Below are 14,026 nucleotides of genomic sequence, written 5' to 3' on the forward strand. Positions count from 1 at the left end.
TTATATATTTTATTTTAAATGTTATTATATATTTCATTATTGGTTTTATTATATATTTTATTATTGGTTTTATTATATATTTTATTTTAAATGTTATTATATATTTCATTATTGGTTTTATTATATATTTCATTATTGGGTTTATTATATATTTCATTATACTGTATTTCCCCCTCCGCCTGCGCTTCTCCTCCCCGCCTGCAGGGGTCTGGGTCACGTGAAGGTCAGCAGCAGAGAGGGGTTCACTGAAAGTTCACGCGCATATATTAGGCAATTCAATCTTTCATTCTCAGTGGCAAAACTAGTTGGAAATGAGCTGCGCGCGGAGGGACGGATAACCCATTCGTCATCGCAGAGGAGAAGGTGTGCTTTTTAAACCGCGCGTTATTTCTGATAAAAGAGGAGAGAGATCCCGCAGCTGCTCCGGGACTCAGTCCGTGGACACACATCGGGATATCATCATTATTATTATTAGATATTACGATGAGGAAGAGTGTGCATGTGTTGGTGGCACGCGGCGAGGACATGGAGCATTTAGAGGAGCGTTTTGGTCCGAAATAATTCATGATTCCGGTGCGGGACGAAGCAGAACAAGAGGAGCGGAATCCGCCGTGCCAAGAAGAAGAAGAAGAGGAGTGTGAGGAGGAAGAGGAGGAGGGGGGACAGTTTTTGATGGAGTTGTGTGCGCTTATGCCGCTGATATTTCTCCATTACGCGCAGGACTAGTTGACCGTCACCATGTTTGACTGCATGGACGTGCTGGCCGTGAGTCCCGGGCAGATGTTGGATTTCTACACCTCCAGCCCGTCCTCGTGCATGCTGCAGGAGAAAGCTCTGAAAGCCTGCATCAGCGGACTGCACGCGCACAGAGAGTGGCAGCACCGCCGGAGCGCGCACTGTAGGTCCAACTGTGTGTATGTGTGTGTGAGTGTGTGTTGTTGTTGTGCTTATTATCGCTGCGGGGGGGCAGGTAGGGGTCACAGAGGGCCTGCAGGGGTCATAATTACTGCACAACTGGACATTAGATCGTTTTATTAAGGAAGTGTCCTTTTGGGAACACTACGCATGGATGCATTCTGACATATTAGGAGCATTTCATCCTACAGAACACATGGGCTGTGTTTCTGGAGCAGATCTGGATCAATAAAGAGCATTTCTGTCCGGAAAGAAAGTTGATTTGTTGCGTAAACACACTCCTTTGGTTGTAGGGGAAATGAACTGGTGATTTTATAAGCAAAGTGTTCTTTAGGGGACATGAGGCATGGATGCATTTTTAAATATTACCTGGTATACATCTTAAAAACTCAGGAGGTGCTGGAGCAGATCTGTTTTAATTCAGTGTATCTGTGTCCGATAAAGAAGGTGGAAAGGTATTTTACTAAACTCTCCTTGAGTTGTAGGGAAACTCTTGGAAACAGGCATTTTTAAATACAGAATAATCTGAATGCAGATGTGATGATGGACATCAGATCATTTTATTTGGGAAGTGTCCTTTTAGGGGAACTCGTGGGGACATGATGCATTATAAAACCGTAGAGGAATATGTCCTAATGAGGTGTGTTTGGGGAGCAGATCTGATTCAGTGTTTTGGTTGAATGAAATAAAGTGTGTGTCATGCGTAAACAAAGGAAAGGAGGCATAGTCATTTCGTCTGTTAAGTAGTTTTTTGATGCGTAAAAACACTCCACCAGGACTGTTTGGAAGCATGCATGCATCATACATGTAAATGGGAAGAAAGCAGGAGTGATAATTACTGTGGAGCTGATGATTTAGAGAACTCTTTGGGACATGATAGGGTTCATTTTCAGTCTCGCAGCAAAAGTAGTTTTTTTGATGCGTGAAATTTGATTAAAGCTGTGAGGGTGCAGGCTGAGACCATGCAGGGTCACCACAGTTTGAAGGGTCTGCAGGTGTCAAACTGTCTCTAGTGATTAGATCATTTATAATAAGGCGAATTAGGGAAAGGTAACTCTTCGTAAAGGATGCATTATAAAAAATATTAGGAGTAAGAAGCAGCTCATGGACAGGATACAGTATGTTTGTGTCTGATTAAAAAGTAGGTTTTGATGCCTCTTATTATCTATATGGATTAAAGAGTAAACATGGGAATGTATTTCTGCAGCAGGTCTGACACGATACAGCGATTCTGTGTCTGATTATAAAAGTTGCTTTTAATGCGTAACAAGTATTCTGAATATGAACAGGATGAAGTCATTCTGCTCACAGTGCGGACAGCTCAGAGACATGAAGTGGATTTCTGTCCGGTAAGAGAGCTGTTTTTTTACGCGTAAAAATACGTCTTTAGGGAGGGAAACTCTTGGAAACAGGACGCGATTATGCACCATTAAATATGAGGAGGAGTCAGTCTTCCATCACGAAGCTCCGAGACATCCTAAGCTGTATTTCTGTCCGATCAGAAAGTCGTTTTTTTTTTTGCAGAACTCTTCAGAACTTCCTCACAGACGTCACATTTCACTCACAAACCGCGCGACTGTTCTCAGATCAGCGCAGAGTTAACACCACCCTCCTCCTCCTCCTCCCCCTCCCCCCTGACACTCATTTAGATTAATGACATGCTCGCACTTTTCACCAGGATTATTTAGAATGGGCTCCGCTGATGGATCACTGCTGCAGGTCCACGAGACACAGAGGAGATGCGTTTAAAGGCAGCTGTGAATATTGGGAGAGTAGTGGGAAATCAGGAACACCGTTTAGGTGATGTTATAGTTATGATGTGACATTATTCTAAAACACTTGGGAATTGTATTTATGTAGTTATTTGAGATGCTTGAAGTTGATAGTTGAGATAATATAACACAATATATAATAAATGCTGTAAATTCTGCACAAAGTCCAGAGGTATAATAAGATAATGTTTGGATTTGATCTCGAGGTAAATGTTTGTCCATGAGTTAAAAAATAAAAATGTGATTCAAATGTTAAGTCAAATCATTTAATAAAAAATACGACGTTAAAGTAAAACGTCCAGTGAACGTAAATCCATCCTTTATTCTTAAACTAGAGAAGTTAAAATGTGCAAAACAAATATATTAATCACTAAAGTAAAAAGGAAGCTTTTATTTTGAAATTCAAGACTTTATTCTAATACCTTTCTTTAAAACACCTTCCTGGCCTAAAAAACTAAAATCTTGGATTAGTTTTGTACTTGGGAATTGTATTTATTTGGTTTATTGAGGTGCTTTAAGAAATTCCTATAGAGATAATAAAAACATATATAATAAATGCAGTAAATTCTGCAAAGAGACAAGAAGTGTAATAATGTAATGTCTTAAAATGACCTTTGAAAAAAGCAGCGGACAGAAAAAGCTGAATGGTGTACTCATCTGAAATTGTAATTCAGTTTTAGAATGAAATAAAACAAAAGATAAAATAATTAAGATTCTTTTTGAATATAGAGAGAATCAGTAAGTAAGTTTTAAATGAAAATAGAAAATAATAAAAATAAAACTTAAATAAGAAATAAGACGTTAGAAGTCAAACGAAGGGTTTATACAAAAGTTGATGATCAATAAAGAAAATCAATAGCTGAAGAAAAACTCGACTCTATGCGTCACATTAATGCACACAATGCAAACTGTATCTCATATTTCAACCATATTCGATGTGAAATCTGCTATTTTTATTGGTGTTATAGTTTTCTTAAATAGTTCTTTACGTGTTTTAATTTTAGATTTATTTTTATGACTGCACCAAACACCAGGACCAATTCCTCGTACGTGTTAACCTACTTGGCTTTAAACTTGAGTCTCAAAAATAATTAACGATCAAAGATGACTGTGCTTTTATTTTGAAATTCAAGACTTGACTGTGTCCTCCCAGTTGAGCAAAGATAAAACCATTCAGTTATAATAGTAAATACATTTTTGCCGCAGACTTCACTTGGCATCTTTCCAGATCTTCGGAGCTATTCTTCATTTTATTCTGAAAGTCCTCCAGGGTCACTTCCTGCCGTGTGGCCAGTGTTTTTTGATTGATCCTCTCTGATGATGACCGGCCTGCAGCTGTCATTCCTCAAGAAGCGTTTGCTCGAGGGCACGCAGTCAGAGAGTGTCTGTCTCTGACCCGAGCGGCCTCACTGAGATGATGGAGGACTCAGTAAATCTGCTTTGGATCAATTTGTGTCAGAAAATTGTGAAACATTGCCTTAACGAGAGTGTAAGTAGGCGTCTTTGAATGACCTTTGTAGCTTTACAACAGAAATACCAAACTAGTTTTCCACGTAGGAAACAAAAAGTAGAAACGCTTGAGAAAGAAGCAAAAAATCAGCAAATTTAAGGAATTCTTGCTTTTAAATGTAGTTTTTCTCTGGCAGTTACGCATTTTAATCATGTCAGCGTCTAACACTGATACTTACATAAAATAAAGGTCATTGAAAGGATATATTTCACTTATTTATTTGGCTTTTTTTTAATACTCACAATACAAATACTGCGGTGTGTAAATTCCTCGGGGCCGAATATGTTTTGATAAAGCTGGTTCGTCAAAACAATCTAAAATACTGAATTCTTCCTCATCTACCTTTTTATTTTTTAAGGGTTGTATTGGCATCCTGAGTTAATCAAACAAGTTTCTTTAAGGTACAGAAAGTGGTATTTCCTCTCTGCCGATTACCGCTTAAATGACATTTTCCCATCAAATCGTTCAATATTATCTCTGACTCTGGTTCGACAGTTATTCCTGTCAGAAGGTCAAGAGGTCAATATCGGCTTGTTGTCATTTTTATTTTGGGGATAAATCGCTCATTGCACTTTTCATACAAGTCGTAAAAGTAGAAGTACTCAGATCTTGTACTTGAGTACTCACTCACACAGACGGGACTAAATAAAGTATGGTTGTACATATTTCTCTGGTTTCTCACGCCTGTCCTCGTGTCGTTGCCCCCCCTCTCAGGGTCGGTGGGGGTGATGTGTTTGCTCAGGATAATGATGGAAACCTCCTGGGTGTTAATTAGCAGCGAGCCGTCCGTTAGACGTTCATTAGGAATGATCAAGGAGCATTTACTCGGATAAAACGGCCTTACAGAGGCGGGGACTTTCAAAATAAAAGTCCTCCTGTCTCATTTAGGAACATCAATATTGGTAAATGTTTATTATTTGTTGACAGCGCTGATAATGCAATAAATAAATGTCATAATGAGATGCTTCCTAACATACAAAAAACCCTTTATATTTACTGTTTTTTATGTGAAGCTTTCTTTACAAACAGCTCGTATCAGTTCTGTGGTCATGTTGTATTGCATGTTGTTCAGACTTTATAGAATATTAAATAAATACCATTATTCTTATTCTTAAATACTTTGACCTTTAAGATTCTTTGTTTATTTTTAGTCAAAATCTATTTAATAAATCATTTATAATTGTACTTAAATATTTTGACTCTTAACAATTATTCTACTTAATAATGAAAAATAATTCAAAATATAAAAACAAATATTGTGTTTTTTTGGCCCTTTGTTTATCTGTGTCTCGGAGTTGGTTTATTCTAAAGTTTGGATCTGCAACAATCTGTAAAGTCTTTGTGCAAAAGTGTTGCTTCCTACGTTCCTGCTCAACTAAAATCAAGTGTGTGTGTGTGTGTGTGTATATGTGTATGTGTGCGTGTGTGTGTGTGTGTGTGTGTGTGTGTGTGTGTGTGTGTGTGTGTGTGGCGGTAATTGGCGCCTCTTTGTCTTGTGTGGTGGACATTAGCGGCCGTTAGCACAGCGAGCTAATTCAGTGGGCGTGTGAGCGAGAGGCGTTTCATCTCCCTGATCACAGGACAGAGTCGGGGTGCAGAGATATCAAACACACAGCTACACACACACAGATACACACACACAGATACACACACACAGATACACACACACAGATACACACACACAGATACACACACACACAGATACACACACACCGCCTCGTAGCTTTTTTAATCTGCTTCCCGTGAAGTACTTTAACTTCAGCATTTGCAGTTTTCATAAAAGGGATTATTTTAAAGTGGTGACATAAAACTTACAAAGGCATAAAGAGGAGAAGTAAAATAAAGCAAAAGCAACATAAACGTTTTGAATTTCAGGCAGACAGATGGGTCATAATGCAGAGCAGAGAAACAACATTTATACAGCAACTTTCAGAGTTTATTTCTAAGTATTTACACCATCAATTACTTTCAATTCTTGTTTTCAAAAATATAAAATAATTAACATCAAAAACATTTTTTATTCATTCATTTAAATATGAAGTGTTTTAAGTCCGTCTACTTTCCAGAGTTTGTCCTTCAATAACCGTTTAAGGTGCCGCTTCTTAAATATTAATGATGAACAGCCTGATGCCCCCCCCCCCCCCACCATGTTTGTAGTTTTTATTAAAGCTCTGAAGCTTCCTGTTGTGTTCGGATGGCTGCGTTGAATTTGACCTCAGCACCGGGATGAACCTGGGGTCACATAGAGGTCAAATGGAGGGATGGGGGGGGGGGGGGTAGTAACTGCCTGGGGACCTCTGAAGCCAAATACTAGGCCCCAAAAATACCCAAAAAATCAGGAAATAAAGTTTGAGTGGGAAGTTATTATTAGTCTGTATTTGGAAAGATGCTCGTCTTTAATTTAAAGATATGAAGCTGAAAAATATAAACAACAATAATAAAATAAAACTACAGAAAAAATACAAATAATAACAAATGAATAAATACATTATAAAAGCTAACCAGGAAAATTAAATAAACAACAAAAACATAAAAAATGATTAAAAACAAAATCAGATTAATTGAAGAGCGATATTGCATATTCAAAGTTGAGAAGTTGAATATGTTTTAAGCTTTCAATACCAAATTTAAAACATATCCTGAATGAAAGGCGTGTATTTCTGAGTGTTTGTTTTTCCACATTAGTCGCACAATTTATTTTTCTTTAAAAAAAGGTTAGGGTTGTCATTACCACGAAGAAATTCATTTCCAAATAAGAGCTGCACTTCAGACAATTAGTGAAAGGACAAACAGATGTGTTATCATTTGTCAGGTTTGAAACCAATCTCTGCGATCATTGGCTCCTGTTTTTAATCGATTTCATTCTAAGCTGAACGGAAGCGTTGGGTTTCTGAGAGCGCTGCAGAGCAGCAGCTTCATCCTCGTGGTGTTGAACTGTGTGCAGCGACACACTCTGCTCTCTGCCATCTGTTGGTCCGGAGCACCATGTGTGCCGAGTTACCATGTCGCTGCCTGCTCACTTTGGGAAGGGGATATACGAGGGGGGGAGGGCAGGGGGGGGATAGAGACGCTCTCCTCCTGCCTCTCGCTGCTCATTCTGGGCTGCGACGGGGTCCGTGGTGTTCAAAGATCACCCTGTTTTCTCCTCTTTCCTCACCCTGTTTTCTCCTCTCTTTCCGCCGGTTTTTCTCCTGTTTCCCCCTCTCTTTCTCCCTCTCTTTCACCTCTCTTTCCCCCTCTCTTTCCCCTCTCTTCCCCCCTCTCCTTCCCCCTCTCTTTCGCCCTGTTTTCTCCTCTCTTTCCCCCTGTTTTCTCACCCTGTTTTCCCCTCTCTTTCCCCCTGTTTTCTCACCCTGTTTTCCCCTCTCTTTCCCCCTCTCTTTCCCCGTTTTCCCCCTGTTTTCCCCTCTCTCTTTCCCCTCTCTTTCCCCCTCTCCTTCCCCCTCTCTCTCCCCCTGTTTTCCCCCTCTCTCTCCCCCTGTTTTCCCCTCTCTTTCCCCCAGTTTTCCCCCTGTTTTCCCCTCTCTCTTTCTCCCTCTTTCCCCCTCTCTTTCCCCCTCTCTTTGCCCCTGTTTCTCCCTCTCTTTCCCCCTCTCTTTTCCCCTCTCTTTCCCCCTCTCTTTCCCCCTCTCTCTCCCCCTGTTTTCCCCTCTCTTTCCCCCAGTTTTCCCCCTGTTTTCCCCTCTCTCTTTCTCCCTCTTTCCCCCTCTCTTTCCCCCTCTCTTTCCCCCTCTCTTTCCCCCTGTTTCTCCCTCGCTTTCCCCCTCTCTTTCCCCCTCTCTTTTCCCCTGTCTTTTCCCCTCTCTTTCCCCCTCTCTTTTCCCCTCTCTTTCCCCCTCTCTTTCCCCCTCTCTTTCCCCCTCTCTTTCCCCCTCTCTTTCCCCCTGTTTCTCCTCTTTCGTTACCCAGTTTTCTCCGGTCTCAAACCCTCATTCTGGGCGGCACCAGGGTCCACAGTTATGTTTTTCTAAGGCTAACCGGTTTGTGCCAAGAGTCTGCAGACGCTTTACTGCCAGTGACCGTTATCCATTGCATCTCATCTGTGATTCCTGAGCTGCAGCAACTCAATCTGCACTCACTTTGTATCTGCAGAAATGATGAGCATAGAAAGCAAATGACATCTTCAGCCCGTCTGTGGTCCTATATGTGTTTCCACAGGGCAGAGCGGCACCACCACCCCAGTCCCTTTGTGTTCCGCAGACAGAGCGGCGGGTTTCATACAGCTTGGTATTAACGAGGTGATTGGTTGGTTTGTTTGTTTGTTTGTTTGTTGGTTTGTTTGTTTGTCAGCAACATTACCATGAACACCACGTTGATTTACGCTCTGGATCCAAAACACCAGTTTACAAAGGGTCTGGTTTACCCATTAGATTGTGAACTGGTTCTGAATCAGGGCGGATACATGAATGATTCTCCCTGTCCCTCTGGTCTGCAACCCTGATTTCTCTGCAATTTCCACCTGTTTTCTGCTCTTTGCCTCTAGTCTCTCTCCTCTTCTGTCCTCTCTTTCTCCCTGTTTCTCTCCTCTCTTCTCTCCCTCTTCTCTCCTCTCTTTCTCCCTGTTTCTCTCCTCTCTTCTCTCCCTCTTCTCTCCACTCTTTCTCCCTCTTCTCTCCTCTCTTTCTTCCTGTTTCTCTCCTCTCTTCTCTCCCTCTTCTCTCCACTCTTTCTCCCTCTTCTCTCCTCTCTTTCTTCCTGTTTCTCTCCTCTCTTCTCTCCCTCTTCTCTCCACTCTTTCTCCCTCTTCTCTCCTCTCTTCTCTCCCTCTTCTCTCCACTCTTTCTCCCTCTTCTCTCCTCTCTTTCTTCCTGTTTCTCTCCTCTCTTCTCTCCCTCTTCTCTCCACTCTTTCTCCCTCTTCTCTCCTCTCTTCTCTCCCTCTTCTCTCCTCTCTTCTCTCCCTCTTCTCTCCCTCTTCTCTCCTCTCTTTCTCCCTGTTTCTCTCCTCTCTTCTCTCCCTCTTCTCTCCACTCTTTCTCCCTCTTCTCTCCTCTCTTTCTTCCTGTTTCTCTCCTCCCTTTCTCCCTCTTCTCCCCTCTGTTTCTCCCTCTTCTCTCCACTCTTTCTCCCTGTTTTCTCCAGTCCATCTTTTTGGTTTTATTCTGGGCCGATGAAAACCCATTCGATGTTGTCTCTGGATCCGGATACCGGGGGCTTATTTATTGCTTCTGAACTTCTCCGTTGTCGGAGGAACAGGGTGTTGTTTCTTCATTACAGGGACATTGCATCACTTTATAAACTGCGGCACTGATGATGACACATGATTGATTCGTCACATCAGTGCTGTAATCAGATCCAGACTCCAGGAGATTATCCTCTTAATGTTATCCGTCAAAACTCAGATTCATCTGAGAGGCGTCAATCATTACCAGCAGCTGGCTCTCTCCCATTGGACGTCCCGTAACCGGAGCTATTTTCTGCAGTCTTCACACTGTTTCAGTCTCTCTGGTTCCTCCATTCTTTCCCTGTGTTTTCTATAGTATTCACCCTTCTTTTTCTGCTCTTTCCCCCTCTTTACCTTGCTCTCTTTCTCAGTTTTCTCTGCTCTTTCCACCTGTTTTCCATATCAATCACCCTGTTTCCTCCTGTCTTTAAACCCCATTTGATCTGCTCTTTCCTCTCCATTTCTTCAGTCTTTGAACCAGTTTACAGGTTCTTTTACCCTGTTAGCTTTAGCCTTTTGCCTTTCTTTCTCCAGTCTTTTCCCACTCGCTCAGTGTGACTGTGCTCTCGTGTTCGACCCCGGCTTCAGGTTCAGCCAGAGGCTAAGAGTTCACATTTTTCTCCGGCTGCTTTTTAAAGCCAGACTGGCCGAGTGCGCTCGTCTGTCGGCAGCCTTTATTCCTCTAATGGAGCTCTCTGTGTATGTTAACATGCGGGGAAGTCGACTCAAAGCTTAATCACGCAGAAAATGGAAAAGGCTCCTGTGCACCTGATAGGGCCAATATACAGGTACCCATTGACCACCCCTCCTCCTCCTCACACACACACACACACACACACACACACACACACACACACACACACACACACACACACACACACACTGCGCGATGTAATGACTCCACATTTATGCGTCCCATCTGTCTGCAGGTGGTCTCAGCCATACAGTTTGGAATAGGCAGCGCTCCTCAGTGTGGAAGTACCCAGCCATCACAAACGCTCCGAAGGTCTATCAGTAACAGAAGTATTTTCCCTCACGATGTTTGTTAGGGTGTTGGAAGGCTAATGCACACTGCTGTTGTGCTCCAGTAGTCATATGTCCTCGTCTTCATCTCCAGTGAACACCCTGTTTCATGTCTGATACCGGACGGATATGACTGTCTCTGCAAAGAGAGCGGGAGGGAGGGATAAAATAAACCTTTTATACAAGAAACTGTTAAAACTATGCATGAGGGAACCAGAGGTTTTACGGTAATGATAAATCAGTGATGGAGGAAAACACTTGTGCTAACCACAACCTGAAAACCCTTAAAAAGGTCCCGATAAGACATCTCTGCATGCAGCTTATTTGAAAGTCTTTATGCTCAATCTCTGGTGGTGGTTGTTTCCAAAAAGAAAGTAAGAGAGGAAGTGAGGTGAGGAATAAAGAGAGAGTGGCACAGGACTTTCACCCAGGTGTCTTGCATCCTGTACGCCCCCAAAAAGTGTGCCGTGCATTCAAGCAAATTTCCATATTGGACAAACAACTTCCTCGTCAGTCGTGGGACTTCACAACCTTTGACCTACATTGGGAACGAGATGTCTAAATCAACATACCCTTTCTTTTTACAGATAGATCAGCTTCCCAGTATGGACCCTTGAGTCCCAAACTTTTTAAATGTGTTTAAAGCTGATATTTCCTCCTATCTTCACGTGACTGAGCCAAGACCAGACCGGTTCTCTTTATATCTACGGTCCTATGGGGCTCCAATATTATACGTGACTCATTTTACATTCGTACATAAATGAACTTTCAAATTTCCATAGAGCATGCAAGTCTTCACTTCTGTGCCTACGTTTCGTAAAAGAACGGGCCTACTTTCTTTAAACCAAACCAAAATCTTTTCCTAAACCAAGTAGATTTGTTGGCTCATCAAAATACAACACATGCCTTCTTATGTGAGCAGCTGGGAATGAAAACAGGGCGTTAAATGACTCGGGAGAGGTGAAAATGCATCAACGCTACTCTTGCTTTGATTTCTAAAGGTGACTTACAATTTCCACACCTTCTAATAAGATCACCTTGCTCATAAGGCTAACCCTGATACCAAATACCTTCAGATTTGTGACAGTAAATGATGCAAAATGTCACAAAAAAGTCTCTGAAATTGCACGTGGAAACTATTTGAGAGACTTCAATTGAAAAGGGTAAATAAGCGTTTGCTGATGAACTCATTTAGCAGAAAAACATGTTTATCTTCTTTAAATGTGGTTTCAAATGTGTTGGTTTGAAGCCCAGCTTAATGCTTGCATTGACTCTAAAGGCAGCAGCTTCAGTCCCCCACCCCCCCGATCAGATGGCTTTGTGTGTCACAACACTGGCTCTCCTCCAGTGTGGCTCTCACCATACATCTGCTTTATGTGCAAGCTGCTTCTGACTTCTCCCTGCCAACAACAGAGGGACGCAGCGATGAGACGACCGACCAACGTCTGTCCTCATCCAGAAACCAGAGCGCACTGCAGTGGATTAAAGGGCGCCGGAATAACACGGCTGACTTTCTCCCCACTTGTTTACTCTGAACACCACTTGAAATTCAGCCTGGCAAACTTTCTCTAAATCCAAACACAGCACCATTATGTCAGCTTTTCCACTTAAAGATTCTGCAGAACTTTTTGAAGATGCGTTTCATAACGAGTCACGGAGACGTCTCCTTGCAGCTCCTCCGATCAGAGCATCGATAGGTTTCTGAATCATCTCTTTCTAATTAACCTCATCTTGCTTCCTCACGCCTCATTATAAACGTCACCTTCAGTTCTGGACGTTCTGCAGACCCGGTCCCTCGAGCCGCTGACGGTGCAGTGTGCACAGAGAGTCACGCGGGGTGAACGTAGAGATTAGATTAAACCGGCAGGGAATTCCAAGCAAGGACGAAGGTCCAGTAATTATAAGAGCCGGTCCCTGACCATCAGTAATTGAGTTTACTCTGACGAAGTACGGAAGAAGGTAATCTAATCAGCAGAGAGGCCGCAGAGACTGCTCTCCATTTGCCTGGCAGATAGGCAGTGTGCATGCGGACATATTTACAGTCTGGAACATTTTCCCTTCAAGGTGCTAAGTGTGGCATGATTGCTCCATCCTGCTGCCTGAATGTGAAGATTACACTCCTCCCATCAACTCAGGGTCTGCTATACATCCGTCTGGACTGGTTTGAACCACAGAGAGATATCTGGAGTTTGTTTTTCTGTCTTCTTTCGTCTGTCTTCAGCATTAGCTTTTGTACCAGCTGTACCTGGTGGTAGACAAAGCAGGATTGGGTTGGTTATATGTTTTTGGACGGTTTTAGATCAGCTAGCTCACCACAGGCTCTGTGCTGTTGCACTGATCCACAGGTGGTGGCGCTAACCCACAAAGAAGCCCAGCAAAGTGCCAAAAAAAAGACAGTGAAGAAGACCTCTGCTCCTGAGCAAAACCCATTTCAGATAGCTTTGAACATGTTGCAGGAATGAGTGCTTAAACCTGAAGTCAATGGGTTTCTGAATGTGTTTCAAAGATGTCCACTGGTGGACTTATAGACGGTGGTTGCTACTGGTTTCAACTGACATGTTATTATTGAGGTAAATCAGTCGGTTCTGACCCGAAGACGTTTCTTTTAAAAGTGAAATCTTCTTGTAGTCTCCAGATGTCCGTATGAATCATTGAGTCATCCTCTCCTCATCCTCTCCTCACCCTCTCCTCTTGTTTGCTCCCCTGCAGCCATTGAGACGCAGAGCACCAGTTCTGAGGAGCTTGTCCCCAGCCCGCCGTCACCGCCGCCCCCGCCCAGAGTCTACAAGCCCTGCTTCGTGTGTCAGGACAAGTCCTCCGGATACCACTATGGAGTCAGTGCCTGTGAGGGCTGCAAGGTAGACTCAGCTCCTCTCTCTGTGAGACTCAGCTCCTCTCTGTCTGAGACTCAGCTCCTCTCTCTCTGAGACTCAGCTCCTCTCTCCTCTCTCCTCTCTCTCTGAGACTCAGCTCCTCTCTCTCTGAGACTCAGCTCCTCTCTCTCTGAGACTCAGCTCCTCTCTCCTATCTCCTCTCTCCTCTCTCTGTGAGACTCAGCTCCTCTCTCTCTGAGACTCAGCTCCTCTCTCCTCTCTCTCTGAGACTCAGATCCTCTCTCCTCTCTCTCTGAGACTCAGCTCCTCTCTCTGAGACTCAGCTCCTCTCTCTATGAGACCCAGCTCCTCTCTCATCTCCCTCTGAGACTCAGCTCCTCTCCCTCTGAGACTCAGCTCCTCTCTCTGTGAGACCCAGCTCCTCTCCCTCTGAGACTCAGCGATCATAGGGAAGGTTTCTCCAGACTCTCTGAGCATGAAGTCGTGCTGATTTGAAACTGATCTGAGAATAGAGATTCAAAAGAGTCTGAAGTACATTTCTGAGCATTAAAGGAAATGACTTCCTTTTTTATTACTTTTTAGATGCAGAAACTGGTTTAAGAGAAGATGTAATTTATCCCAAATTGTTTTTTAGCAGCAGCATAAATAAATAAAACAAGGCATCGCACACAATCAGACATTAAAAGAAGAAGAAGAAGAAGAAGACATACTTTTATAAAAGAGTAGAATAAACAACTATAACGTTTAAAATAGAGAGTGGAGAATATGACCGTGAAGATAACAAGTCTCTAAACTCTACATTTACAGTA

The 14,026-nt window shown here is 42.7% G+C and overlaps 1 protein-coding gene across 1 annotated transcript in view; it reads left to right on the top strand.

The window, feature by feature from the left end:
* The first annotated feature begins 738 nt into the window (after positions 1 to 738).
* LOC134875046 (retinoic acid receptor beta-like) overlaps positions 739 to 14,026 on the top strand; it is a 55,752-nt gene continuing 42,464 nt past the window's right edge. Inside the window, exons 1-2 of the mRNA XM_063899446.1 lie at positions 739 to 898; positions 13,093 to 13,241. Coding sequence (XP_063755516.1) covers positions 739 to 898; positions 13,093 to 13,241 — 309 coding nt within the window. The remainder of the gene's footprint in view (positions 899 to 13,092; positions 13,242 to 14,026) is intronic.

This window comes from Eleginops maclovinus, chromosome 13 (genome assembly GCF_036324505.1).
Source record: "Eleginops maclovinus isolate JMC-PN-2008 ecotype Puerto Natales chromosome 13, JC_Emac_rtc_rv5, whole genome shotgun sequence".
NCBI lineage: Eukaryota > Metazoa > Chordata > Actinopteri > Perciformes > Eleginopidae > Eleginops > Eleginops maclovinus.